Genomic DNA, 27,075 nt, shown 5'->3' on the forward strand with positions numbered 1-27,075 from the left:
GTCATTATGTACGCATATGAAAAGAGGGCTCCGAGTCTGTTAGCTCGAGACTCATTATTTGGGATAAAGCAATACACAAAACGTACAACCTTGTTACACTGTAAGGTGACTTTGGGTATTTTGCCACAAGCTTTATATTTTCAAGAGAGAAAATGTAATTCACATACAGTTAATTTGAGACCCTTTAAAATTCATGCATACTAAACATATACAGTATATAACGAAGCTTTTTAAACCATGACAGCTATATGGACTATTTTATTACCTTAATGATGCTTTATTGAGTGAAATATCCACCTTGGTAACCACCTTGACTCTTCACAACAGCTATTCTAGGTGAAAGTAATACTTCCTTATCGCCTCTGCATCGGGTGTCGCTCATTCATCAGGCTGAGATCGCCCAATCACGGCTATGGTTCTGGTTGGCTGCGCACAGCCCTCGCCATCATTACGGTTAATGAGTGGATCGCTCCCGAATTGTGACAGGAAAATGTGACGCTTCAAATGCCCAAAGCTGAAAGCTGCAGATGGAGCAGGATAATGGACCTTGGAATGTCAACTCGGCTTCAACAACATGACAAGTGAAATGGAGTGGAGGAGGGAAACAAGCTAACCAGTTCCCCTGGGATTCCATATTCAATAATCTTCCATCTAATACAGATTTGTCCTATTCAGCCAATCTTAAGGCTTTTGTCACAATACCAGGGACATTATTTTACCTAAAATGCTGCGATACTCGAATAAAGTAGAGATGTGCCTCATATGCCTTGTATGTCTTAACCCCTGCCGTAAAGAAGATGCTCTGATGTCTTTGCAGATGTCACTCTGGAGTGCTGTTGTAGTCTATCCACTATAGCATGAATTGTCAGCATTTTGCCTTTTAAATGTTATGGAAATACTGAGATGGTGGTTTTACAACAGGTGGATGAAATAAATAATAATTAGGTCAAGGATCTGAGAGAAACATCTCTTGAAATGCATCTAAAAATATATTTCCCAGAAATATGAAGAATTTAGATTTCTGAAGAGAACTGTCAGCAATCACGAGTTAAAGATAAAGTAGTTGTTATGGGTTCATGTTGTTTAAACATGGTTTAATTCCACGTGGCATATTGCCAAAGAAGTCAGATTGTATGTGTCATCCTTCGTTATAGTCAAGGTTAAGGGTTATGAGCCATGTAATCAATAAAAAAGTACCTAAGCATGTTAATTAGGCCCAATCATTTTATTGTCTAACAGCAACCAAATTAGCCATGACGTTTTCCACCCACAGCACAAAGAATGCAGATAATGCAATAGTCTGTAACTACTAAAAGCTAATTCCATCAGGGGAGACTAATAACAAATACACAACATTTGATGAAGTGTACACGCAGCCTTTTCAATATAATTGATCTGGTGATAACGGCTGATTAAAGCAATGCACCTACAGAACATCATTTCCCAGTTTAACCATGATACAGTTACTGGTACTGGTCTGAGCCACAGTGGTGGTTGGGAACTATTTGAGCTTTTTTCGTACCCATTTGCATTGTCCCCAGAGGATGAATCCTACTGACTTTGGTAACCTTTGCTTTTCCATCCACTGTTCAACATCTTTGTTTGTCCTGTGAAATATCTATTGGATTGATTGGCTCAGACATACACTGTATCCTGCTGGCCGGATTGGGCCCAATTGTATTACTTCAACAAAAACTGATTAAAAAACAGTCTTTAGGTCCAAGAGTAGAAGTCAACAGCACTTCCATAATTAAAGCTAAAGGAATGCATATTATAATGTATACATTTAGTGCTCTTTTGAGTGTTTGTTTTTCATCTGGCATTTCCCCAGGGCTCCGGTTGGACTTCAGTCGATCATAATGAAGCTGTGAGTAAGTAACACTTTAAATGTTGGTTTATGGTTTAATGCAATACATGAATGCAATGAAAACCAATCCAGCACTCAAACTATGACGCTGTTGTCCTGCTGACAGTGTGAACTTCAAAACCTGAAACGATGTCTGCAGGACGGAAAGAAAAGCGGCTTCAGGGCATGGCTACCTTTGTGAGTGCTGGTAGTTTCAGGCTAAATTGAAGAACTAAGAAACAAAAGTCTTCTCAGTTATTATTATTTCCTGGAGTGGGCAAACAAGGTGAAACAAGAAAAATACGCCTTTACACCAGACTGCCACATACACCCTTTTATGTTGTAAAAGATGACAGCCATATGGTCTTCGATCAAGAATGTATTATTTTTATGACATGAAGGGTAAATGGTACCACAGAATACAATCGTTCCTATTTTGCTCATGTTTATGGAAAAATAATAACTGCAGTTCTTCATGTCTGTGAAGTAATGCAGGATTTGACTGGAAAAGCCAAGAAGAAAGGCCTCATTATGTGAGGCAAACATGCACAAACCAACAAGTGCATAAATACTGTAAATAGCGGTTTCACAGCTCTTGTTGCTGAACTTTTCCAACTGGCCGAAGATGAAGAAAAATCAGATTGCAGACGGCATCACAAAGCCAAATGCCGGCAATGGATCAGAAAGACAAAATCACCAATTTGTAAGGCGAGAGATTGGCTGCAGCAGGAAAATAGGCTGCCTCCTCATTGATTCTGGAGCGCCCAATAATGACGCAGAATCCATCACTGACTGGAGAAGAATATGTTCTCACTGTTGCTAAAACGCGCCTGTAACAGTGGTGCTGGTCATTACAGTCATAATGAATGCCCATATTTAGGCCGTTATCTTCATGAAAAGACACAGAAGGTGTCAGATAGTGCAGGCAGGCGTGGTGGAAAAATGCAGACGGTGTAAAACAGACAATGCACAAATGATGGTTGGGAAAATGCAGTAACTGTTGTGAGTCATAACGAGGCAACTGAAAATAGTCCTCTACTACTAACAGCTGTCAGCTGAATTCAGACAGCTGTCCAAACAGAATCACCTAGAAGAAGAAATTATACTAGAAAAAAAGCAAATGCAGATGACAAGAGTTGTAATTTTGTACATGTATTTATGTATGTATGTATGTATGTATGTATGTATGTATGTATGTATGTATGTATGTATGTATGTATGTATGTATGTATGTATGTATGTATGTATGTATGTAAAGGGTGATATTGTGTTGTACAGCTGCAGCACTAACTGCACATTGTTGGGTTTTCTTCTTTTCTATCCTGTTTTCGGGGTAGTAAAAGCTAATTAGTTCATTTTTTCAATGTAGTTTCTGTGCGATTTGTCTATAGGATAACATTTAAATGACAAATGGTGGTGTCACATCATGACATTAGATTGGGTGCAGTGCTGTCACTCCTGGCTACAACACAAGGCCATTATCGCTTACTTGCAGGTATCACTTTTAGCCTCTCCTTTAGTTACCTTTCATGCAATCCCATCTGCCATCTCACCACTGAACTTCCTCCCTATACATTTTGTTCTTTGATAAAATGCATTATTAAGTATATCTTTCCCATATCCCCTCCTTACCCATTTTTCCTCCTCCCCTGTCCCCCTCTCCTCCCTTCTCTCTGAAGCACTCCGGTACAGTCTAATTAGAGCCTCCGGTATAGGATGTCATTATCTCTCTGCTGTTTCTGGCACAGTACAGTACAGTGTACCCAGTGTTCTGGCACACTGTATCAGCACAGGGAAATGAAAGCACGCAGCACATACACTGGTGTGGTGGGTGGTGTCCCTCACTGCAGTAACATGGGAGCGTGTGTGTTTTAGAAAGAGAGTACAGTAAGTTATATATATATTTTGTGCGTGATTGAACAGTGGACGTGGCAGCTTCAGGACTGTGTGTGACTGAAGATAGATGTGTGCTGAAAAATGCATTCGCCACCTTGTCCATCAGTGCTAGGGACTGTCAGCCTTTGGCCCATGATTTGCCTTGTGAGACACTCCTGCAGGGCGAAATATGACACTGATTCAGACCAAGGAAAATACATCATACTGCCAGGCTCCATCCCTCCGTCGCTCTTTCATGCACATACACGGCCTCAGCCATAGCCTTATGATCCTCTTTGGTGCTGCAGCTGTAATGTACTGGCTGATTTATGCACTCCACTTAGAGGGACTGACAAATTAATGCTGCTTTTTTGCATTGATTGTAACCCGGGGCCCTCCTAATACCTGTTTAAAAGTCAGTGTATTGTTTGGCTGTATGGGTGCTGACGATGAAAAGATTGGCTTCTAGACGGAGGATGCAGTCTCACAGTTCCTGTGGCCTTCGGGCCTGAAGAAGCTAAATCCCAAGGACATTATGAAGGGAAACAAGGCTTTAGCTGGAATCATGCGACCGGAAGAATGTTGTCAGATATAAGCTAAGCAACTGCTGTGGCCATGAATCACAGCCACGCCAATATTATCAGCAAGGCATATCATAAGTAAGGGTATGTATAGGCTGTGTATAGTTTTTAAAAGGGATGAAACAAGTTTAATAGCTTCCTGAATGTGGACTGGATGATTTTGAAAAAGGATTTCTACGGTGGCCAATAATACCATCTTGTAACATTAACAAGTGCTGAATTAGTAAAACAAGTAGAGACGGTTGAGCTGAGATGGCATCTGCCTTATCTCTCTCCTGTGAGTAACAGAAACATGCACACGCTCTGAGAACTTTACACCACTAATACAATCCTATATAGTTTGTCACAATTTCATATGTATTGATTGAAGTTCTTGCAGTAACCTTTAATATTATTCAATTAAGTTTCTGTCTACATTTTTACATTCGCATGTGCTGAAATGTCTGAGATAACCTGCAATTACTGCTTCTTACCCAAAGAGAATGAAACACAGATCTCAGAGATTGTAACTTTGAGCCATTATAACATAAGGTATATTTTACCTCACCATTTAAATCTACAGTATTATAAATGTAACCGATCCCATCCTCAAAATGCAATAATACCTTTTGTCCTTGACTGAATTGTTCTAAAAAGTCTTAGTAAAAACGTGGCCTTGTTATATTATATCAAGTTCTGCAAATGCACCCAGAAGAAGACCAACATTATGTCGGTGACTAGATTAACTGCAGTCCTGGACTGAACTGTTTGTGTGTGCTTATATGATCTAGCTATATATGGAAATTTATAGTATTTGAAAAATATGGCTTTTTCCTGCATCACTGCTGCTCTTCCCTTAGGCAATTTTTAATCCCGTAGCATTAATGCAGCACAGGTAACTCTGACAGATAAGGCAGCGTCTCTAGTGTGTGTAAGGGATGTAGTAAAGGTGTGTGTGTGTGTTTGTACGTCAGTATTTGTATATGCATGTAAGGCTGCGTGTAAAATAGCGGCAGAGGAAACAAATGCAAACTGTCGGAGGCCTCAGGGTCAAACTGCACAGCAACACAATTTCATCAGCACTAACATTGCCTCCCTCCCTCCCTCTGTCTGTCTGTCTGTCCAGTCTAACCCCTCACCCCTTCCCTTCTTCCTTCCTTTATCTCCTTCTCTTTCTCCTTCCATCCCTTTTGGCAACAGCTTGCTGATTAAAAAATGGGCCAGACCCCAAGTAAACCTTTCTCCCTATCTGTCTGACCCGAGCAGAGGAACAAGTCCCCCTACAGCCCTAAACACCCACATCGGGATACCGCTGACAGCTGCACACAAACCTACATGCAATATCAAAGCTTCCTGATGCAACCCTTGATCTTACTGCATGTGTGAAGGAATGCTGAATGGAAAGTGAAAATGAATAGGAAAAATACTCCGCAAGAAAAAGGAGACTCCGTCTTGAAGTGAAAGCCTCGTGAGTGGAAAGTTTGTAATGAATAGAGGAAGACATGCAGTATTTGCCAAATGAACAGCAGTCTTGCGGCATGTTTATTTTTTTTTTCTTCTTAATTTGTTGTCTGATGCAATTGCGTTCTGCTGTCATAAACCCAGCTGAGGGGAATACAATTTAATCTCCACTTTATTCCGTGTGACATTTGAAAATGTGGCAGTAAATGTAATTCACAGTTGGATGGGAGCGTAGCTTAGCGTCACGAACCTTGGACCGCGGCGGAGCACGGATGTACCATTTACAGTCGACGGCCTCGGTGGCGCCAGCCTTCCCGTCTCTGGTGATCTGATGGGACTCAACGATACCTTCTGGACCAGCCATGTCATACTGACAGGCTGAAACACACGCATATGCATAAACATACACAAACACACACACACGTGTGCATATATGTACACGTGTGCAGTTCAAGCTAACACACATGAACTCACAAATACCACACAGGAACACACATGCACACACTTTAAACAAGGAGAATGCACATGGTACAAATAACTGGAGGAACCACAGCATAAATAGAGACAGAAAAAAAAAGTGAACGTGTTAACAAGTGAGAGAAAGACAGAAAGAGAGAGAGAGAGAAGAAGGAGAAACAGAGGCAGAAAGAGAGACAGAGAGGGAGTATACCTACAGGGCAGAGGTGGGGGGACGCCCATGTCTGCAAAGTCCGGATCTGAGGAGAGAGCAGAGGAGGTGGAGGCATTGATTATTAATACATGATTACAAAGTCAGGATCCCCTGAGATGCAAAACAACCACGTGTAACAATGTTCAGAGGAACTGCCAGAGAAGACTACAAATTGCTGCCCTCACTTCTGAATTTGTGTTGCTTTGCTACACTCTGTGCTTTGCAGTCGCCTTAAAGAGAGCTGCTGGCATGTTGTTAGTTGCTTGTCAAATTTGACCTTGACGCTGAAGTCAGGAATCATGAGGTATTGTCGAAATGTTTCAGTCCGGAGCAAAGTGGTGCAGCGAGAGTGGCTACGACAGTGTGACATGTTACATGTTACATGTGCGCTCTCTGGCTTGAATTGAAAAATTTAATCCTATTCTTCTTTGTTCAATCAGAGTCATTAAGATGTATGTACAAGTCTTCCCCAGGCACATGTGACGTCTGTGGCAGTTGTCTGATTAAAGAAAACCAACTCTAAATTACTCTTATGCAAACCAAATGAAGAGAATGAGCTCCCCACAGTCTCCCCACTCCGCTAAAATTATGTAAAAATACCCTCATTAGAGCTATTAGTTCAAATCTGGAATCGACCAAATTTACAGGCATTAGAGGCTTTGCAAGCAAATTTCAAGGATCAAGGTCAAACTCTTGTGCAGAGGATGTTCTCTCTGGGTTTCATTCAACATAATAATCACTAGAATTTGCAGCTGTATTTTACAGCCACTTTGACAGTAATTTGGCTTAATTAGGTTTCGTATAATAGGACCAGATACATTTTCTTAGACAAAGTAGCTGCGCAAACCATGATTTTCTTTCTTCTTCTGGGGGAAGAGGCAGTCCGACTAAATGGGCATGTCAATAAGGTCACTGTCGAGTCACTGTTGACTTACAGGACCGATTACTCTGCACGTCTTGATAAGAATACAAAAGGATAGTATTTTTTGGACTGATACACTAAATATGAGTAATAACTCCCCTGAGCTCACCAAATAAGTTTAAGTTTTTTTTTTTTATCTTTGTTCCCTTTTGCACTGTCAGAACAAAACAGAACTGAAGCTTAACGGAGATAAATGGAAGAGCAAAAAACATTAGAAATATCCTCAAGAAAGGTTTCAGAAAATTTTTGCAGACCATTGGGGACTACGAATTTAATCCTTAAGCAAACTCTAACACACTGAGTGTAATAAACTTTAACAAAGCTGCGGCCATACATTTTGTCAGCTAAACAAGATAAGCGAAGCCTCTGCTAAAGTTTTGAAAGTCAGCGGGAAGCAAAAAGGTTTTACATTTTTTTTCCCTCCTTTATAATGTTGCAATAAATTACATCAACAGGCCCGGCCTCACTGAGGTATGTTACCTCGTCTTGCTAGTGAAACATCACAGTCTTGTCTCTCGTCCCCATAGATTCAATATCGCTCCTCAGATGACTTCACTCAAGACAGAAATTGACTCTTGAACAATCTCTACTGTTCTTTCACGTCATCAGTTCTGTGTCTGCTGTGCAGGGACATTTGTGCGTTTTTTTATCATCCGTGCTGTGGCAGAATATCAGATACATCCACGTCTCCAGCATAAATGACTTTGAATTTAAGGTGAATTGTTATCAGAATTCACTTTTATATACTCGCAATTCATTATTTTATATTTAAGAGCCTTCCTGTCACTGATTTAAAACTCATTCGGAATAGTTCTGTCTCAGTTTTCAACACGATAAAAGGAAGCAATAATGAAAACTATTAAAGGGATAATTGTTCTTCGACCAATTTCCGAGCTATGGTATTCCACCATAATGGCACGACATGCCACCTATAGTTGCAACGCTATGACATACAGAATTGTCTTTGACATAAAAACACCCCTCAGCACCCAATACAATGCCAGAGCCGTTGTGCTTTCAAAGAGCTCAGGGCTTCATTCATTTGAGGACAGGGCCTGCGGAAATAGGAAACACAAAAAAGGCTTCACATTTAAGTTGATTGTTCATTGCCAATAGGAGACATGGCGACCACTGACTCAGTGGTCGCCATGTCTCCTATCAGTGTGGAAAATGAGGTCTGATTGCACAGCGTGAACATCCTTCCTAAATGTCACTGTTTAGTTGTCTACATGTATGGCTTAATGCTTTGGTCTAGACAGATGTCAGAGCTTTACTGTGTCCACAGTACATGAGCAGCAAGACCAGTATACCTGGCAACATCGTACATCCTGATGGCTGAATCTTTGAATGAAATGGCTGCATAAAACCTCAAATCAAAGGAGAGAAATTCTTGGCCTGATTTCAGCTGTGCTTCAGTGGGGAATCAGAAAAGGCAAACCTCCACTTATGGTGAAAAGAAGAAGAGCCAGTAAAAAATCAAGCCAAGCTGCAGAAAACCCTCTCTCTTTGGCGGTTTCAGTACCAACTGGGACAGAGTAAAACATTCATGCGATCACAAATGCGGTCAGAGGAGGTGCTTGGAATCTACTCAAGAGCCTCTCCTTAGGCTTACATTACAATTCCCTCGCAATTAACTGTTGCTTTAACTAAGACTCAAATGATCCAAACTATAAAAAGCTGAATAACTATTTTATTTGTCTTGGGGAAAAACAACGCTTGCTTGTACAGTACAAACAAATCCACACTCGTGTCCATTCTCCATCTGGAGAGGTGGTGAGCCGTGAACGTAACGCGGACAGTGATGAGTTCCCACAGAAGTGAATCAAAGCATTCCAGCTTCTTTCTTTATTCAGACAATATTGACATTATTCACTGATAAATGTGACTCATTATTGCCATTGTGTTGTGATGTATGAACACATTTGAGTGAGACAAAACCCACTTAGAGCTGCACCTGACAATTATTTTCTCTACCAATTTCTCTGAAGTGAACAATGGAAATCACAGTTTCCCTAATGCCAAGTTGACATCATTATTCAATTTGTTTTGTCCCACAGCCCTCCAAATCCCATAGATATTGACAAAAAAGCTCAAGATAACCAGCAAATAGAGTTGCACAGTAATATATTGTCGAGGAATAGAAGGAATCACAGGACATTTTGGGAAATCTTATTCTCTTTTTAACTGAAAGTTAAATGAGAAGATTGACACCACAATATATGTACAATAAAACTGAAGCTGGACTAGCTTTGCAAAAATATAATGTGTTATTTTTTTGAGTTTGCTGGTAGTGAATTGACCTTCTGGGTAGAGTCAGGCTAGCTCAGTGAAGCTAACTGTTTTATTCATTATTCATTTTTAACATACAGGCATGAGAGTGGCATCATTTTTTACAGCAAGAACCTGAATAAGCGTATTCTTCAGAAATATCAAACTATCCTTAGTATTCTTTTTGTAGCATAACGTCAACCTTCTTTCCTATGTCCTGCCATATTGCCCTCCACGGGATGCTTTGGTGAGTGTAGCGAGCAGGTAGACCGACAGGAAAGCAGACAGGAACGAGGGATGAGAAAATCAAAGTGGAAGACAGTTAATGAAACCGTGACCTTCAGGTCATCTGTGCTGGTTGCGCCAAAGATTTATTATTGGGCTTTGGCATCACTTAACCCACCACGATCACAAGGCCAAGTAACCTCAGAGGAATAGATGCAGGATGTATGAAGGCACACACACACGTCCACTTTTGACAAAGGCTATTCTTAACATGGCAGCACAGGTCCCACTAAGAGGCTGCTGGGCCTATAAATGCCTCCCATACAACCCATGACCTTTTTAGACTCTTGCTCCTGAATTTCAATCAGGTGAGTTGCACCCCCTCCGTCATCAATCACCCCCTCTCCTTCGCTGCCCTCTTTGATTAATCGATTCAATCAATTACATGAATTGATAAAAAGATTGATGTACTAAATAAATTATCTGTACTATTTTCAAAGAACGTGATTTAACCTTGCCTGAGACCAAGCTCGGTCGCTACGTAATATTTGATTCCAGTGCGAGCATGAAACTTCAAAAGCATCGCCGTATGTTGCTACGATAAATCCTAAATATCGTAACACACAAACGCAAGCACAGACAGAAATTTCACTATAGCATACTGTATGTGCTGACATGTGCAATATGTGCTTCCATTGAATTCACAGTGCAGCTTCTCTATAGCAGTCGGTCTCTCCACTGCATTGTACAAATGGCTTTGCCTGGCTGAGCTAAATTCAGAGCACATCCACACAAGGCCACACCCTCTCCTCTCTTTATAAAGCTCTACTAAGAGTGTAATCTTTTGGGGCTTACTGTATTTACCCTTTGCAACACAGAAAATGCTCACTTTAAAGCCAGAGACTTTAAGTTGCCTTACAGCAATGTTTATGCACATATTGAGCTCATCAAAGAGCAAAGCGCTGTCAAAAATGTCCACAGCAATGTACGGTAGGTATACATACATCTGTGTAAGAAAGCGTTGCCAGCATAGCCAGATAAAGGCACAGAGACAGAGCATTCATTGTAGCGATTGTGTGCAAATGCCCCCACAAGCAAACACAAGCAGCTTGTTAATGCCAGCTCAAATTTGCTCATCACATTGCTTCAAAAACATGTTTATAATGCTTGCTGTGGGGTGATAGTAATTCAGTTTGGCGGCCAGACATACAAATAATCATTAGGAATTTGTTCTAGTAAAACAATCTGAAACAAATGATGAGTAGGCCCTGATTGGCTCTGTTTGGCTGCGTGTACCTTTATTGAGAAATTCGATACACACACACACCTACACACACACAAATGAAAAAGAGCGTTGCAGAACTGCCAGGAGATGAACATATTTCTAGTAACTGTACTATCCCAGAAGTATTGCTCTTCATACTACAGGCACAATGTTTTACTAATGAGACACACCACCGTTCACTCTAAATTGAACATTAGGCTCCACTGTATCCCTTCAGTATGAGTTGTTAAACACAACGTGTGTTAAACAGCATATGAAGGAGACTCATGATTATCAATGTGTGGCAATATTCCAGGAACCAAATGACACAAACATGCAGAGTGCAAACACATAACCAGCCCACACACAAAAATTTCCCAGTGGCCTCATTCCCTCTCAGCTGCTCAGCAGTGACATTTAAATAAGCATCTGATTAACAATCTCTGCTAAAGTGGTTGATCAAGCAAGTGAATGGCTGTCATTAATCACACCAGACACAGCTGTGGATGGGGTTGGAAAGACAGACAGATGAAGAGGTAAAGAAATGTGGAAGGAAAAGGAAAGGTTTTCCAGTTTGATTACTTTCATCCCTTTCAATCACAGCCAAAGCACAGTTTTGGCAGAGGTCAGTGTCTCACATTTCCACAGTATCGAGTTTGTGTTTGGGGTTTTCGTTCTAGCAAGTCACCCAGCTTTCAACCTCTCAAAACAAACATACATGTTACATACTGGACTATTCAAACCCACTGACTGAGCAAACAGAAGGCTATTGTGAAAACCCCTTTTTGATCAAGTGGCACTGTAAAGATTAGCTATACAGCTAATACCCACTCGACAGGGCTTTGTTGACCCTGCGGATGACAACCCAACTACACAGACCAGTAGCTGTGAAAAGAGGAGGCCACAGGATCTGCTGGGGACTGATATGATTCACCACACCCTGGGTGTCATGGCCAGTGAGTTGGGTCTGTGCCCCAAACAGCGATTAGCAGCGGTGTGTAGCCCAACGCCATGCCACGAGCAACCCCAGTTACACATCAACGATCCTGCAAAGAACTGTACTGAACCAGTCTGCAGAGGAAAAGTATAGGAGTGTGTCTCGTGCTTTTGGTGCACAAAAGTGACATGAATAACAATGTTCCTGTTGTTTATTCAGGCAAGCTAAACTCTGTTTCACATCCAAACAGGCATTCATACAGCCTGCCCTTGACCTGTTTTTATAACAGCCATTAAAACTATCATACACTGAACGCAAAATATGATGCGTGATTCAGTGAGCTTGTTGCTGGGAAATCTGAATGTAAAAAAGATGATGAGTAACCCCGACCCTTATCTCAGCCATTAATGGCTCAATTGCCCTTGAGCAAGGCACTTAACCCCGGTACTGTATGTCCCAGTGGCAGTGTACAGATGGTATCAGTTTAAAAATAAGAGATCACCTGTCGAAGCTTGGAGGACGAATTGTCACAGCACTTCAGATAGATTACAAGAAGTGAGCGATCTCTGCCCTTGTATGTGAACTAATGAGTCATGCAATACATTATTGATCTCCATAAAGGAAGCAGCTGTAGGACAGTTTTTGAAGTAGATAGGGTTAGAGTGTCCTCAAGTCTGGGCAAACATGTGACACTCAGGCTCATCTCAAACCTCTAAAACAGTGGCTGGCAAACTGTTTTGCCTATCCACATGGCCCTGTCCGATCAACTAAAGTACCACTTGATCAACACCAAAAGTATATATTTTATGAAAAGTACTTCAATTATGCTAGTGTTCAGTGTTCAGTTTCCATGCAATTACCACCATGCCACAAAAATAGCCTTCAGGGTTTAAGTGTCTTGCCCAAGAACACAACGACATGGACTAGCGGAGCCGGGGATCAAACCACCGATCCTGTGGTTGAAAGACGACCCACTCTAACACTGAACCAAAGTCGCCAATCGATTGATTGTTCGCCAACTGAGGCTCAGCAATAGAGCGGGTGAGTGCTGGAGCGTATCCATCAATTAATGCATTCCGCTATCTATCTATCTATCTATCTATCTATCTATCTATCTATCTATCTATCTATCTATCTATCTATCTATCTATCTATCTATCTATCTATCTATCTATCTATCTCTCTCTCTCTCTCTCTCACTCTCTCTCTCTCTCTCTCTCTCTCTCTCTCTCTCTCTCTCTCTCTCTCTCTCCATGGTAGAGATGCTATATGTATGTTCACTGCTATGATGTACCATTGCTATGAGATGACATTTCTATAGATGCACAATTGCAGTAATATGTTTCTGTACGGGTCCTATATATTGCATTGTGAAACACTATGTGGTCTCATGTCTTTAATTGGATGCTTTGTACATGTGCTGCCTTAATTAGTTTTGATGTCATTGACTGAAATGTCACTCTTGTCTCCAGCCTATTGAGCATATTGGCGTTGTAGGAGAAAACCTCTTGTTTGTTAATTAATCTGCCCGTTTGTCCATGAATCCATCTCTCTGTCCTCACATCTCCCTCTTTTTTTCCTGTAACATTGACTGCTGGAGCTTACATACTGCAGTTACCGGTACACTCACAGTCTATATGCCATACTGAATAAAAGTGTCCATCAAGATTTTGGCTTGATGAGAACAGCAGGGAATCTGGTCGCTGGGATTGACTTTCACTTCATCATGCACCTTCATCCATAGTGATTGATTTGAGAAATCTGTTCATGGCTGTGTGTCTGTTTGTCCATAGTAATGTGTGTGTGTGTGTGTGTGTGTGTGTGTGTGTTAGTGTGTGTGTGTGTGTGTGTGTGTGTGTGTGTGTGTGTGTGTGTGCTCTTCTCTTGACCAAACTGTTAATTAACCCCATCTCTCCTTCCTTCTTCCCAGAATGCATCAGGGAAACAAAGACAAGGGCACATAGCAATGCTACACCTGCACCTTCCGAACAATGTAACCTATCTGAATGTGTGTGTGTCTGTGTGTGTGTGTGGTTAAGCATTAGTATACTGCAGTGGTGCAGTGGTATCACAGCAGGTGGGCATGCTGCAGGACTTTCTACTCTCTTTCTGTTAGGTAGTTTTATTTGCGACAGTGAATTAACGGGACGATGATATGTTTTGTTTGGAGTAGCTTAATTCTCCATAACTGTAGTTTTAACAGACAAAAACAGAGAGGAAGGACCAGCTTGCTTGTTAAGTGATCTTTAAATATCAACAGATGTTCAGGCAACAGTTATGGACAGTTAGATACAGTTCTAAATATCATCAAACACGAGTGAAAACCTGTGGTTCAGCAAATGCTGGGATAGCATTATTAGCTCATGTTCCATCTGGGGAGGATTTTTCCTCGAGGTTGTCACCGTTTTATTGTGACAAGCCTTAATTTTGATCAAATTGAATAATGTGCTTTGCTGCGTTGGCTTTATACTCGTTAGTAGCTACTGGTACTTGTTTCATATCGCTCCACAAAGATTGTAGGTTATGAAACGATAACCGAAAGCGCTTCACCGCACCAAGGGTGGTACAACCATTACCCAAAAGGAAAATGGAAGGGGGGGAGAGAGAGCTCACCAGACCATTTGCAGCCTGCTCCTCATCTCTGCTCCGGGCCAGAGGCTCGAGAAAACATTAGCGGCTAGTACAACTCACTCAAATGTCCAGCAGGTCAAATGCATTGTGGATAATGGGGTCACCAGATTTTGACAAGGAAGAAGAATGTGTCAAAAAAGACCATATCTATGGTTCTGCTGCTTTTTTTTTTAACACTGCTATTTTCAAACTGCCTATTGTGAGTCCGGCCGCATTGTAGGAGCGCAGTGCTAAATTGGTAAAAGACGGTTTTAATGCCACCTCTGGGATACTGTATATGCGGCAACATCTGATTGCAAGCCAATTTTCGCGAATGACTGTGCAGCTTTGTCAATGCAGAGTGCAAGTTTTGTTTTGAGTGCTCACAGATTTCGATTGTTTATCAGTATTACTGTGTGTATGTGTGTGTATGTGTGCATGTGTGTCTGTGAGTTTGTAAAAAGCTGTGATGGCTCAGGCGGGAACCCATTCCTGATGGAGTTTTTAGCTGTCCCTAGGCATCACAGGTGTTTCTATCTAAGTGACGCCCCAATGACAGACACATTCCATCCAGGTTCCATTAGGACAACCATGCAATAAATCAACACAACATCACCACTGTGCCACTCATTACTGCACAAAGAATGTGTGAGAGAGAGAGAGAGAGAGAGAGAGAGAGAGAGAGAGAGAGAGAGAGAGAGAGAGAGAGAGAGAGAGAGAGAGAGAGAGAGAGCAAGAGAGAGACATACAAGGACAAAGCGAAGACAGTTCTGCTGATCTGCAAACAATGCACCCCCAAGAAAGGTAATTTGAGAGTCTGATTGCTTTGTTGAGATAGTGTTTCATTTGGCTGTCATGGAATTATGAGAGGTAGCAGACTCCTGCTTCAATTTTCACTGCCGCTCTGCATCTGTTCCAGAGGACCCAGGGGGGAATCAATGGCTCACAGACCTTTCCACGCCAACAACTGGCTACAATTTGACCCAGTGGGATGTTAAACTGGAGCCAAACGCACTTTAGCTAGTGGCCAAGGCAAACACATGTGGATATAAATGAGCATTGTGGAACAAATTGCTTGCTACATTAGCGCAGTAACAGTTATGGTAACGTTGTTTAAGATTAGAAATAATGTGATTTAAAGGGGAATTTGTGTGTGGAACATTAGCCTGTAAAAAGCATGAATCAGTGAGCAGAGCAAAAATGAAGGCGAGTGTGGGTAGAGGCATTAAATCTGTGGTTTGGGAGAGATGGAAAGACTGGCAGAGAGAGATTATGAGAGAGAGAGATTAAGAAACAGGGAGAAAAAGGCAGATTGAGACTTTGGCCTCAAAACTCCACATTTTTTCCCCCCTTTCCATCACCAAATTGAATTGACAAATTGTTGAAAAGAACCGTAAAAAGGCTTTACAGCTGCATTAAGAATATTACACCACTAGTGCAGCTGTGTCGCACAGGAGCTCGGAAGGAAACTGGTCATTAGACCAGAGGCAGAGTGAGCTATAAAACCGACAGTTCATGTAACAATCACAACTGTCAGCCGTGCTGGAGACATTTCCATCATTCATGTTCCATTTGAGATCATAATCCCCACAACGCATTGCGTTACTACAACAGCTACTTCTAACATCTACTTCTGGCAGGCCTGCAGCATGCAGTGCAGTTCACGACTGTAGCACACAAGCGGGGCATTTACAGAGTACGTTGAAGCGGAGAGAGATTTTGAATAATGAGCACACAATTTTTGTATAATAATGAATAATTAAATTAGATAGTGGCTGTTAAAAGTGGGCAATTTTAGCTGCACTAGTGGTGTAATATTCTTTATAAATGTGTTTCTAGAAATATATTGCGCCAGTGGTGAATAAATCCATGCATATCCTAAAGTAATCATTGACGCTTCCAGTAGCAGATTACACTTTTTTACTGTTTACCTTAATAGAACTAGATTCAAGGATATTAATCATTTGTTGCGTCTCACAACTGCATTATATGGATTGAACTGCACTGCAACGTTTATTTTATTTTTTTAACATTTGAATGAATGTTCTTTCTTAATTGTTTTTGAATCTTGTTTTTCTTCTGCATTATGTTTTGAATGCTTTTAATATTTTTTGTGTGAAGCACTTTTGAACACAGTTGTCAATTATAACATTTAAAATAGAAATGTACTAATTTAGAGTGAGATTACTAGTGATAGGAAGTACTCCTCATCTTGTGAAAACAGTTTCTGTCCTACGACCTATCCCTGTACATCACACTGCAACAGAACGGTGTGCAGCTTGCAGCCTGCCGTTAACATTTCATTGTTTAGTTTGAACGCATCAACATGCACAATATACACGCGCACACAAACACACACTCAAACACAGCTTGCCACATGCACATTTTCCTTCTTTTTGTTGTTGATAATGTATTGTTTTTGCTGTTATTACACATCGTATATTGGAAAAATACTTTGTCAACAATATTACGCAGTCATGTATTATGCATATTAATTTATTGTTTTCGCTATAATATTGAGAAAATTAAATATTTTATATGTGGAGGCTCCAAATAAGCCCAGTGGGCTTTCTGCCTCTTCCCGCAGTGTGATATTATGCATCTGTTATATTTTCATATTCTATTCATTATGCAATATAAACTAAACTAAACTTAAAAGTCCGACATGATATAATATCAGCCTCCCTTTGGCTTCCTACCACCAGATTAGATGTTAAACTGTTCCCTTAGAAACTCTTTTTGATGTTCCACAACTAATAACAACCAAACGTTCTTCACACATGTCAGCAAGCTGCTGCTTTCAGTCCTCACCAAGGAGGTGCAGCTTCTTTTAACGCCTCGTCGCTGACCTCTCCGACCCCACCAACACTACACTGCAGGTAACCGGGCCAAGTGATCACTTCAAGGGGAAAGATGAAGTGAAGCTGCTAGACCCTGACATGCACCAACCCACAAGCTTCGATCTCCTGTCTGCTTTTTTTTTGACTACTCTATTGGGATACATAAGCTATTAAATTGGCTGATTCAGAATGGAAATATTCAGTGTGGTGGGCTACCTGTGTTAGATCTGACTGAGTCTCTCTCCACTGAGCCCAGAGGATAATCCATGCAGGGCTGGTGTCCCTTCAACCAGTATTGGAAACAGCAGCTGTATGGGGACACATAAGGCCATTTTTGACCCTCATGTTATTCCACATTAGATCAAACTGAACTGGGTCGATTTGCTTTTTTCCTGTATGTGCCGTGTTTTTACATCATTGTTTGTTCATGCCAATAAAAGTGGGCTTGATCAGTTTAAATTGGATTTGTTGGATTCATCTCCTTCCTTCCAAATCATAAGCTCATACTAAAAGTAATCTACTGGACTCATTGTTCCATGGGCCATTGTCTTTCCCAAACTCTGGCTTGCTCTTACCCTCCCTGACTTTGTCCACGCAGTATATTTACAAAAACCCTTTCCTGCTACATTTAGCCAACCGATCCTGATTGTGCATTAAGGCGGTAACAGGCACAACATATTTACGCCAGTCAGCAAATTATTCTTGGCGAGACTGTTTGACAGAGTGACTGGCAGCAAACTGCCAAATCTGGCTTTACGCCAATTGGAACGCTCATTTCATTGGGTGTTATTTGGAGAAAAAGAAAATTCATTTTGTGAACAAAGATTATGTCAATTCTCCAAAAAATGTCACAATAAATACAAATTTGCATGAAATTGCCAGGTAAGTAATCCTCCAGAGTGGTTAAGCATCATGACGGCAAATAGCATATTTTCATGTCATGGACATTATATCCAAATAAGTAAATGCAATCAACAGAAAAAGAGGGAGGCGGGGACGCTGAAGAAGGACAAGGTGGTACTGTAGTCACATAAATTACATTTCTATCTACACACTGAAAACTGCATTTACACTGGCAACCTCAGGTTTTACTGTTCCAAACAACTCCCAGCAGAGCAGACAAGAGGGTAATGGAGGGTGACCGCAGTGTTGGACTTCATTTTGCCAACAATTTGAGAAAAAGGAAACAGCTGACATGCTTCAACACTGAATTTAAATGGAAGTGGGTTTAGAAACCCACACCCGTAAATAGTTTTAAATAATTTGAACCTTATTGTATTTAAATCATTGAAATGGGTTTTACTAGTATTAAGAGTTTGACAAAAAGACTTGCTCATCAAGTTTTTTGTGCAAAAAAAGTAAGGAACTTCCTTGTCTCACCTTACCTTACACAGCCTTTGTACTTTTTGGCGCCAGCAACGATTCCTCATATCATAGATTCACTTGAGATAAATACTGAATGTGCTCAATATCCTCAAGAGCCAATTCACATAACACACACACACACACACACTAAAAAACGTAGAAGCAACTGCAGAAGTCCCACATTTGACATGTTTTCTGAACTGTTGCTTTAAGAGGACCTGAACATCCTGCAGGTGCTTCTCAAGGAAAAAAATGAAACAAAGTGAGAAACATCTTCAACCAGCTGCTACCTTGTGTAAAAAAAAAAAGCTGAAAAGAGTGCCTTGTACCTGGACTCACAGCGGAGCAGAGCAGGTCAGAATGTTTGAGTATCAATCTCTCTTTCACACTGATCCAGGTACTTCTGTACTTCTACACTGTTGAATACTCTGCTTTCATCTAAGACGGCAATCTTACTTATAGCACTGGGAGACAATAGTCAATAAAAGATATCTGCCCTTTAAAGTCAGTGTGTGCACATATGTATGTAACATACTGTGCATTGACAATTACACATTTTTGATCAGTTTTAAACTTTAGCAAGTCATAGAAATCATAAATTAAAATGAATTTGTACCACAAGTTGGAGAGGTAGACATCACATCTAGCTCACATGGAACACTTTGAACATTTGGGATATATGAGAAACTATACAGCCAGCAGCTTCTTGGCTTAGCAAAGCCTAACAACAGATTGAAAACATCATAAAACCAGCCGAGCAGAACTTCTAAAACCCAATCATCCCTTACATCGTGTTTGTTTAATCAGTCCAACAACTACAAACAGCATGTTGCAGTGTTATGCTGGGAGGTGGATTGTGTTACGGCAGGTTTCCCTCTGCTTCCAGACGTTATGCTGAGCTAAGCTAAACAGCTTTTGACTGTACCTTTATATTTACAAACAAGAATGTCCAACTGTTCCTTTAAATCAACACCCTCACAGGAGAATAGACTTCAGATTTATTCACCACGGCGAAACAAGATGTTAAATCCATCCACTTTCTCACACGGACACAAATAGGCTTCCGCACATGAATCTACCTCCACTCACTGCAGTGACACCTGATTAAGTCCCTGTTGGCACAGCAACAAATATCAGCATACACATTGAGCAAGTGATGAACTATCAACTGAAATCCACCCACACCGCTGTGTCCGTCTTTTGCAGTCTCATTACCATCACACTATAAGAGAAAGCTGCTTCAGTGTCACACAATAAATTTCAGCACACCCTTATCCCAGCACTGACGGACTGATTTCATTGGGAGGACGGTGACGTATGAGGTTGTTATTGTGCTGTTGTCAATCATACTGTGTCTAAGAGCTCCCAGAAGCAGGTGTCAAGCAGAAACCTCCCTTATTTTTTTTTATGTCTGCATGTATGCCGGCATTCAGGAGTACCCACACTGCATGTGTACGGCATTTGCATGAACGCTCGGCTTCGAGATTCCAAATATTCAATTGTGTCTTACTGCTGGCTGTCAACGCTTTTATGACTGTTCTGACATGGTCCCTCATGGATGCTTCTTTGGTGACAGGCTCGTCATTTCAGTCAGCGAAGGCCACTGAAATGCCTTCAAATAGGACTTGACCTCTGCCAGAGTCCACTCTGTAACTGCTGATGGACAATCACATCCATGTCCAGGGTTGCCTGTCTGACAATCGGATAAGCACTCGTACAAAGACAAAAACATGTCAAGCGGTGTCACCTTTCAATTCTTCAGTTAGCATTGTTGGTGTTAGCTACAGCTACAATACGGGGGTTTACATTTTGTGTGTCTCTATAAATACTTGTCAAGGCTTATTAAGATGCAATGTGCTGTGGTGGACCCTACACTCAAATAATAAAACCTTATTGGAATAAATCAGTGAGCAATGCATTAAAATATATTCTACAATCCTCAACGAGCAAGAGTATATGCTACTGTATTTTACCATGAGCAATGGGTTTCTCTTGCTATAGTGTTCTGGTGTTATTATTTGAAGATAACAATTTAAGCCATGCTAGCAATCGGCACGCAAGTATGCTCCAGATTAAGAAATCTCAACAACGGTTGCCTATATGGCATATCTATCATGCCCAAAGGATGAATCCTAAGGACTTTGGTGATGGTCTGATTTTGTCTCTAGTGTCCATTCTGATGTTGAGATTTAAGGTTTTGAGTGAAAAGTTGACTATGGAATGGATTGGTAAGCAATTCAGGATGCACATTTATCCCTCAAACTTCAGTCAAATGTTTTTTCACAAAAGATATCTGCTAACTATATATTAGCTTCAGTTTTATTTACTTGTGAATTCATGCTAACTCGCTGTAGAAAGAGGGTGGACATGGTAAACATAACCTGCTGAACTTTAGTATTACACTTTTCAACCACATGTACAGTAAATGTATGTTGTTCCCGAAAACCTGGATGGCACGTCAGTAATTTCAGTGGGACCCCAGTAATATTCACTCTAATCTTAACTGTGACATTAGGAAGTATCCAGTGGCACTGTCTCTTTCCATTGATATCCTGCGTTAATGCAGGAGCCGAACAGTAAAGCTGAATCTATAATCAGTCAGTACCAATGGGCTCACTGTGAGACTGCCCTTGAGGGCTAATCTATATGTGTCCCTAGTGCTTTGGATGTCCATGAAATGTGTCCAAGCCTGCACACTTGGAGGACTCAGAGGTGTGAGAGAAAGGGGAAAAGGTGTAATAACTGATTTGTTGCTCTCTGTCTCTTTTGGACCTTATTCATATCCTGTTTCTTTCTTTTTTTTATCCACCCTTTCTTCAGCACCCATCCAGTTTCAATTCCTGTCTAAGCCACTGCAATCAACTCCCGCCATCTCACTGAAATATCTGCTTCTTTCATGGACAAAAGGAGAAAAAACAGTTGAAGCTGCAATCAATAGAGTAATCTCTTTTTATATTTGTTTTAAGATTGCAGGGTGTCTATTCAAGCCTACACTGTGTATAAAACAGAAAAAAATGATAGGCTCAAGACTATCTTGTTGTTTACACGTTTTAGATTTCTTTAAAGTCGCTATCATCCACAAGCAGTACCAACTACTTATGTATCATCCATACTATGCAGTGAAGGTTCCGTTGAGAAAACAATGAAAAAAAGAAGATAATACTCCTGCCCAGATCCTTTCTCCAGGCTCTGCGTACGTCCAGTTTTTGATGGCTTTGCCCTCTATCAGCACCTGCAGTACACTGCTACAATATTTTAGCAATGCTCTTCAGGGAGCTCTTGGCACACTTTGTATCTTGAAACCTAACTTGTGACGGTGTTGACAGGGCAGCTCCGTTTTCTTTAATACATTATGATGAAAAGAGCCGTATCTGACCTCTGACTGGGCTTAGACAGTGCAGAATTTTGTAATACAAAAAAAAAAAATCCTTCTCTTTATGTATATGTGTGTGTGTGTGTGTGTGTGTGTGTGTGTGTGTGTGTGTGTGTGTGTGTGTGTGTGTGTGTGTGTGTGTGTGTGTGTGAGAAGCTGTCAACCTGCCAGCCCCTCTCTCTCCTGTCCTGTCAAGCTCTCCCCGCGTGTGCTTTCTATCTCATGGTGCAGAACAGAAAGGGGTTGGGAAAGCTTTTCTTCCTCTCCTTCTCCTTCGTCTTCCAGCCTGTGACCGTCATTCTTGGGTCGGAAGCGCCAAACAGGCCGCCACTGAACCATTGAATGACACACTGTCAACTTTTCCACCCATCATATCGAGTGTGTGACACAAGCATAGTCTTGGTGACTGTTTAACATCCAAGCCCTATATGCTGGAGTTCATGTGTTTGACATGAAGAGTTTCAGCGTGTGCTATCTGGATCTGTGGTCTCAGTGCTCCGCTGTCATTGTGAGGGTTTACGGTCACTGGCCTTGGCCTCGTGAGAGGGACAAAAGCCCAGAAACAGAGACTCCGGACTCACACCCTGAGGTTTGTATAATTTTGAGATGTCACACACATGCCATCACTTTGAATCAGGGATGTTGAGTGTTGTCTTGTTAGTATTGTGACTTCTGTGTCAAGAGAACCAACTTGATTGGCAACAATGTCAGTGTAATATGAAAGGTTGCAATGGCTTTAAAAAAAAACAACTTTAGTTTAGGCTTACTTTCACACTTTAACTCACACATCTCATGTTTATGGACCTGGGTCTATGCATAAGAAACTGTGATATTGCAAAATAAAGTTTCCATAGAAAGAAATGATGAACATAATAAATAAATAAAAAATAGTATTCCTCCTGTGGTCCTACGTGGATCTGTGTAAGAATATCTTTCAACTTGAATATTGCAGATCTATAACTGTTTTTCGTTTACAATTCATAGCCAGTGCCTAACAAAAGAGATCTCTTTTTTCTGTCTTTTTTAATTTAAATCCCATCGCTGTATAGTTAAGATGACATTCCATAAAGCAGATTTAAGGCTGGTTTCAAAGCTGGCAGTGAGTAGATTATAGCAACAACACGATTTTAAAATGATCTCCAAAACACTTACACTCCTCTAAATTGCCTTCATGTCTGTGTGTCCTCATATCACAGTAAGAGCTGACAGATCATGTTTGTTTTCTATTCTGAACTACAGTGTAGCACTATAACACACTTTTTGTCAAAACCAGATGGCAGCTCAATATGATCTACAACATTATGGTGTGTTGAACCTGCTTGTTTTGCACAAGGTTTACAAATAATATACATTAACTTTAAAAGAACATGCATGGTTCCTCGCCTCAAGTGCCTCAAGTTCCCTGCTCTAGTAAGTACCCAGCCCTTACATCAAACAGATGTGCATTATAGCTCCATGTGTCTCACAGAACAATAAAGTCAGACATGACATATTGATTAGACAAAGATATAAGCACTTTTTCACTGAAATCAACTGTCATCGCAGTGTAAATGAACTACTTCATGATTTTGCATCATGAGCAATATGAGGCCACACTTAAACCCACATTTGCATGACATTAGTGAAGCGTCTGTGTGGATTTTAAAGTACAGGATGCACACTGTGGTTTTAAAATGTTTAATGCATTAATTTACTCCACTAGTACCCTTGCACACTATGTTTGAGTATGCATTAAATGCAGCCCCAGCTCTCCTTGCCTCCGCAGGGGAGATCAGCAGGAGTTTAAGGTTTCTGCTCCGAGCTTGCTGAAAGCACACACTAACATGTTGTGCACGTTGCTGGACCTCCACTGGAAAGATCCCGCGGGAAACTATTTGAAGTTAAAATCATTTATAACCTCCTCCACTGAGAGGGAGACTCATTTTATCATTACTAACACAAGATCTGGAAGTACTCGCCTTCAGTCAGTGCAGATTCTGAGTTTCTGTGACAGGCTCTCCTTCATGCATGTGTTTTTAACAGCTGCTGTGTGTGTGTGTGTGTGTGTGTGTGTGTGTGTGTGTGTGTGTGTGTGTGTGTGTGTGTGTGTGTGCGTGTGTTTGTGCAACACTGTGTGCCTGTTTGTGAGGCAACAACAGAGCAAGCACACCTATTGTCTTTCTTCCTCAGGCTCATGGACATTTGCTAGCCTAGCATAACTTCAAGTTAGGCCTATTTTCTTCTTATGGTCATTGAAACTTTGTATTTGTAAGCAGTCAATGTTTAAAAAAAGAGTTCATTTGAGCTTGGAGGTCACACACGAGTAGAGCTTCACGTAAAGCGTCATTTTTTGCTGTTGTTACATTTGTTCAATTTGTAAAAACCTTCGTAACATCCCAAAGGCCAACAATAACTAGTTTGGTATCTCTGGCTGTTGTAGGGCCGTAATAAGCCCGTCCAATCAGGTAACCTGATTGATCTTTTAGCAACTTTCTTGGTACATTTTGCAACTTTTGGAGCTAGTGCTGCTAGCTACCTTGATTGGAGAGTTTGGATCATTTAAAAAATGTATCTCTAGTGCTCTTGTTAGTTTCTCAATATTACCAGCCCTAGCTTCAACAAGTTGATCATTTGTGAAGAGAATTTGATTGTAAGAATATTGCAAGAAGAAATGATGACTTACTGTTAGCTACAGTTTGTGTTTGAAGGTGTTAAAACATCCTCCAAACTCATTTATAGGAGTGATTTCCCAAATAACACTTGAAGCTTTAAGGAAGGATCAGGCCTACTTGGCAGTGGGACACTCGCCTGCCACCAGCACAATAAGGAGGCAACAGGAAGCTAGCCAAGCACTAGCTCTCAGCACTCGCTGTAGGGGTCTAAGCAGCAGGATAGCAGTACCGCAACATAGCTTTTGCTACATGCCTGCCAGATTTGAGCATGAATAAATAAACACAGCAAGATCTGTCCAATTTTCCTTCAGCCCCGGGCCTTAAACCAAAATACTTCTGACACCTGCTATGATCATTCATTATCCTTTCCTCACATGCATTATTTCATAGGTGCCAAGTTAAAAATAGTTTGATCTACCTTTGACGGGTTCCAACGAATAAGTGAAATAAAGCCCACTTGGGCTTGACACAGCACATAGTGCCAGATGAGGAGATTACTGCTTGTTAAGCTGTTCCGACTGTGGTTCCCCCAACCAAATTACTCAACAGGTCACAGTTCACTTGTTAGAAAACAAGGGAGCCTTTGGGGGAGAATAAGGACTCCTAAAACATAATTTACTGCACCACCAACGGTCAAGTTTAACAGAGCTTTTTTAACAGGGAGTTTTATCCATGTGGAATGGTTCAGGAGTCACATCATTTTGCCGTGTGCATTGTGTTTGTGACTTCATTAAAATCCTACTTACGCTGCATTAGGGAGCTTTCTTGCATTAACTGCAATTTGTAAAGTACTGCGTTCAATATTCATTACGAAGCTCCATTTCCTCCACTGCTTATTTCTCCAAAAGGCAGTCTAATGTCCAAAAACTGGGAGGGTTGACTCCTGCAGTCTAACCAGCGCCTAAGCGAGAAAACATGCCTTTGTGCCTCCTGTTTATTTATCCAACAGAAGTAAACACTTTTCATAACGTTTGTCATAAATCATGGTGCTGCTTTAGTTGAGCTTAACAAACCAATGTCACAGTCGTGCTCAGTAAGACCTTGCTGAACAAAGCCACACCTGACTCTGTTTGTGTTTCTCAAAAACATGTCGAGCAATCAGCGACTCACATCCTTGTGTGATATCTTCCAGGGCGACGGAGACATACAGTACAGTATGTGTGGAGCTACTGATACAACTTGTATCCTTCAATAGGCACCAATTATTGTGTAGTTCCATAAAGTGGAGAAATGAAAGCTTCAGATTTCAAACAATGTGAGGAATTTCTATTAAAAAAAACTATGGTCATTGATTGTTAAGTTAATTATTTTGTAAAATTGTTAAACATTCTCAAAAGGGGAGATTTCCTGCTATCATCGTAACCTGAATATCTTTGGATTTTAGATTTTGGTCGGACCAAACAAGGAGATTGAAGATGTCTCTTTATAGTCCAGATTAGAACATTGTGCGCACGCGATGCATTTTCTGCTGCTTCATAGAGTTAACAATTATTTGCTTTAAAAATGAAATAATAAACAGATCAATCATTAATGAAAACTATACGTCAGTTGCAACTCTTTTCTAGAAAAAATCGGCACAAAACTGTCGTGATTCGTAGAAAATCATTTTCCTTAGTGCTCTGAACTTCAGTTTGGCAATGAAGCAGCAAAAACAAAGACAAAGTGCAGCAGCTTTGTGAATCATCCAGTTGTAGACACAGACCGCATCAACCAAGGGTGAGTGGTAAGTCAGCGAGCTGCTCGTGGTGCTAAGAGGCGGAGGCAGGGTACAACCTGTCCGCTGCAAAAAGGCAGGAATAACACGCTGACACACAAAGAACGGGCGAGAAAAATTGGTCTTGGCTGTCGAGAAAGTGTGACAAGGAGAGAGACAGAGACACAGAGGGGTTTTTTTGGGGGGGGGGACTAGAAAGAGAATAAGGAAACAGCAGATGGTGGAGAAATGGCAGCGGCTTGAGAGAAGGAAGGAAGTGAAAGAATACACGCCGTTAAACAGCATCGAAAAATGTGAGAAGCAAGTGATGGGAAATGGGCAAAAAAAGAAGCTGATAGAGCGACAAAGAGAGATAGGAGGAAGAAGACAAATGTGAAGGACTGCAAACTGTCTCAATTCAAGTGGGAGAGGCAGGTGATTAGTAGTGATGTGATGACTTGAGGTGAGCGTGTGTGTGTGTGTGTGTGTGTGTGTGTGTGTGTGCCCGTATGTGA

At 41.0% G+C, this 27,075-nt stretch overlaps 1 protein-coding gene across 5 annotated transcripts in view; it reads right to left on the reverse strand.

The window, feature by feature from the left end:
* Positions 1–27,075, reverse strand: part of neto1l (neuropilin (NRP) and tolloid (TLL)-like 1, like) — a 59,476-nt gene that overhangs the window by 14,301 nt on the left and 18,100 nt on the right. For 4 of the 5 annotated variants that reach the window (XR_011077787.1, XM_068581876.1, XM_068581879.1 and 1 more), the window contains exons 5-6: positions 6,417–6,458; positions 5,993–6,120 (exon numbers count right to left, since the gene is read on the reverse strand). Coding sequence is in view for 4 of the 5 variants with exons in the window: in XM_068581876.1 (XP_068437977.1) it covers positions 5,993–6,120; positions 6,417–6,458 (170 nt within the window). In the remaining variant the exon portion in view is untranslated. Of the gene's footprint in view, positions 1–5,992; positions 6,121–6,412; positions 6,459–27,075 lie in introns of those variants that run through there. The other variant, XM_068581878.1, reaches the window with a different exon arrangement.

This window comes from Clinocottus analis, unplaced genomic scaffold (assembly GCF_023055335.1).
Source record: "Clinocottus analis isolate CAN_PGR_092001 unplaced genomic scaffold, fCliAna1.0.p SCAF_18, whole genome shotgun sequence".
NCBI classification, from domain to species: Eukaryota; Metazoa; Chordata; class Actinopteri; order Perciformes; family Cottidae; genus Clinocottus; species Clinocottus analis.